Source organism: Chelmon rostratus, chromosome 17 (genome assembly GCF_017976325.1).
Source record: "Chelmon rostratus isolate fCheRos1 chromosome 17, fCheRos1.pri, whole genome shotgun sequence".
NCBI classification, from domain to species: Eukaryota; Metazoa; Chordata; class Actinopteri; order Chaetodontiformes; family Chaetodontidae; genus Chelmon; species Chelmon rostratus.
In genome coordinates, this window is record NC_055674.1 from 7,677,816 (window position 1) to 7,680,667 (window position 2,852).

General features: G+C 43.1%; 1 protein-coding gene across 1 annotated transcript; it reads left to right on the forward strand.

The window, feature by feature from the left end:
- The first annotated feature begins 1,748 nt into the window (after nucleotides 1–1,748).
- gper1 (G protein-coupled estrogen receptor 1) lies at nucleotides 1,749–2,852 on the forward strand. Its single transcript, XM_041957785.1, has one exon. It carries the CDS (start codon nucleotides 1,749–1,751, stop codon nucleotides 2,850–2,852), a length of 1,104 nt encoding a protein of 367 aa, XP_041813719.1.

A 2,852-nucleotide genomic window follows, 5' to 3' on the forward strand; every position in this document is an offset into this window, starting at 1 on the left:
TGCTTTTGATTCCCACATCTTTGCTACTGTTTGTGGGTATTTGATCATGCTTTATGTGTTTGAAGTCTATTTCAAGTAGTGTCTTAAGAACAAGGACAGTCTGCAGTACAATTACAGGTGATACACTAACTATACTATACGTATTTGTTGATTTAAGTCAATATGATGTCTGTTAAATTTCAGTGTGGATGGGGCATTCCCTCATGTCTTGTGAATCCAGTTGCATAATGAGTTGTATATTATGTCATCAGCTTGCTCTGTATCTTGCTCCCTACGTGTCTGGAGAGGCTGATTGCATTTTCTTGGAGAGCACTTTTATATAATCTCAGATCTCACTGAATTTGGTTGAAAATATGCAGATCACTACATGCTCAGAACAGGAGAACGGTTGCCTGTTTAAAAAGGATAACTCAGGAAGCGGATATCAAATAGAGAAAACTAAATGTTAAGGTGACGAGATTTCTCTTCTTTTTCAATTACAGGAATATTTGGCTATAAATTAGATGATGCAATATATATAATTCAGGTTAATGGACTCATCATTTCTTGTACTTTTTTGGGGATTCTGAATATTTTTCTTTGGAACGACTGCTCTAAAGCAATGATTGAAAAAATATGGCAGAAAAGATTGTAAGATTGATTCTTGATTTCTAGCCTCTTTTCATGCTGTATATGTGCTGAATTATTGCTGTGGAGACTACTGTCAATAAGAATGCATTAATATTGAAGAAGGTTTCCTACGGTGGAAATAAAACCCTAAGGGCTGTGAATGTTTGCTAAAGGTCATGTATGCCAAACAGAATACAGTCTTTCCATCACCAGGAAAAGTCTGAGATTCGGGGCCTGAAAATTCTCAACTCAGGAAGATGATCGTGAGTAATGTAAAAGCTTGCGGTGAATATAAAGTAGTAGTAGTTTTTGTTTTATCTCTGGTGATGAGTGTCGACTGGAGCCATGAAAACACAGAGGTTTGTTACATGTTAATGACAAATATGTTTTTAGCTCGGTAATTGGTAGTCATCAACTCTGGACAAACGAGCGAGCTCGGATTGGCTGAGGATTTCTAAGGAGGATTTCAATGCATCTGTTTAAGTCTGAAGCTTGAATGTTAATGTGTTTACTTAGTTGTCTGCCACCCATTTTAGACCCCTTCAACTTCTCTCACCAAATTCAACTGGATTTTCTGGCTTGATCTTAAGATTTAATTTTTTTTTGAAGTGAGTAAATCAAGTGCTACACCTCTTAGTTTTTTTCATTTAACTACACACAAGATGGAAGACAGAAGCTGCTTTTTCAAGTCTGTGTACCTAATTTTTTTTCCTTACCTCTCTCGCTCCACAGCTCAGGTGTCACAGCAATAGCATCCCTGGCAGAGGCTCGCTGAATAAACATGCACATAGACTTGGAGAGACAAAGCAGCACTCAAATCAGATGACTCTAAAGAGGAGAAAGAAGTCTGTCCTCTAATCCCAGGACCACAGTTTGGACAGCCTGGATGATGTGAAGCATCAGGTTACAAAGGCCAAAGACAATTATAAGACATGGAGGTGTTTTTCTCTTGTGTCTGGAATCTATCGGTAGATGAACCTTGATACTTGATCAACATGGGGTCAAACAAACCGTAACCGTTGTGTGCCACGTGCCTGACTTCTGTTAGCATGCCAACACAGCATAGATGATTCACTCTTTAAAGAGGCATAAGTGGGAACTAACAGGGTCTAATGATGTAGCAGCTACTGGTGACTTACATGTGGCCTATGATTCAAGACAGCCCAACCACAGTCAGTATGGAAGTGCAGACAACCTCTCTGGTCTGGATATATGTTAACAGTACAGAACAAGTGAACATTTCATACGAGTACAACACAACATATTTGACTGAAGACTCAGACAAATACCAATCGTACATCATTGGTCTCTTCCTGTCATGCCTGTACACCATCCTCCTCTTTCCTATTGGATTTATTGGTAATATCTTAATCCTGGTGGTGAACCTGAACCACAGAGAGAAGATGACCATCCCTGACCTTTACTTTGTCAACCTGGCTGTAGCTGACCTCATCCTGGTGGCAGATTCCCTCATCGAGGTCTTCAATCTGAATGAGAAGTATTATGACTATGCTGTCCTCTGTACCTTCATGTCCCTTTTCCTGCAGGTCAACATGTACAGCAGCATTTTCTTCCTCACATGGATGAGCTTTGACCGATACATTGCCTTAGCTAACTCCATGAGCAGCAGCCCACTGAGGACTATGCAGTATGCCAAGCTCAGCTGTGGCCTCATCTGGATGGCCTCCATCCTGGCCACCCTTCTCCCCTTCACCATTGTGCAGACCCAGCACAGGGGTGAGGTGCACTTCTGCTTCGCCAACGTCTTTGAGATTCAGTGGCTGGAGGTAACCATTGGCTTTTTGGTGCCCTTCTCGATCATTGGTCTATGCTACTCTCTCATTGGGCGAATCCTCATGAGGGCCCAGAAGCATCGTGGATTGTGGCCACGGCGGCAGAAGGCCCTGCGCATGATCGTGGTGGTGGTTCTGGTGTTCTTCATCTGCTGGCTGCCAGAGAACGTCTTCATCAGCATCCAGCTGCTGCAGGGCACAGCTGACCCATCCCAGAGGACTGCTACCACCCTGTGGCATGACTACCCACTCACAGGCCACATTGTTAACCTGGCAGCTTTCTCCAACAGCTGCCTCAACCCCATTATCTACAGCTTTCTAGGAGAAACCTTCAGGGACAAGTTGCGTCTGTTCATTAAGCAGAAGGCCAGCTGGTCAGTAGTGAACCGCTTCTGCCACCACGGCCTTGATTTACACCTCCCTGTCAGGAGCGAAGTGTCAGAGGTGTGA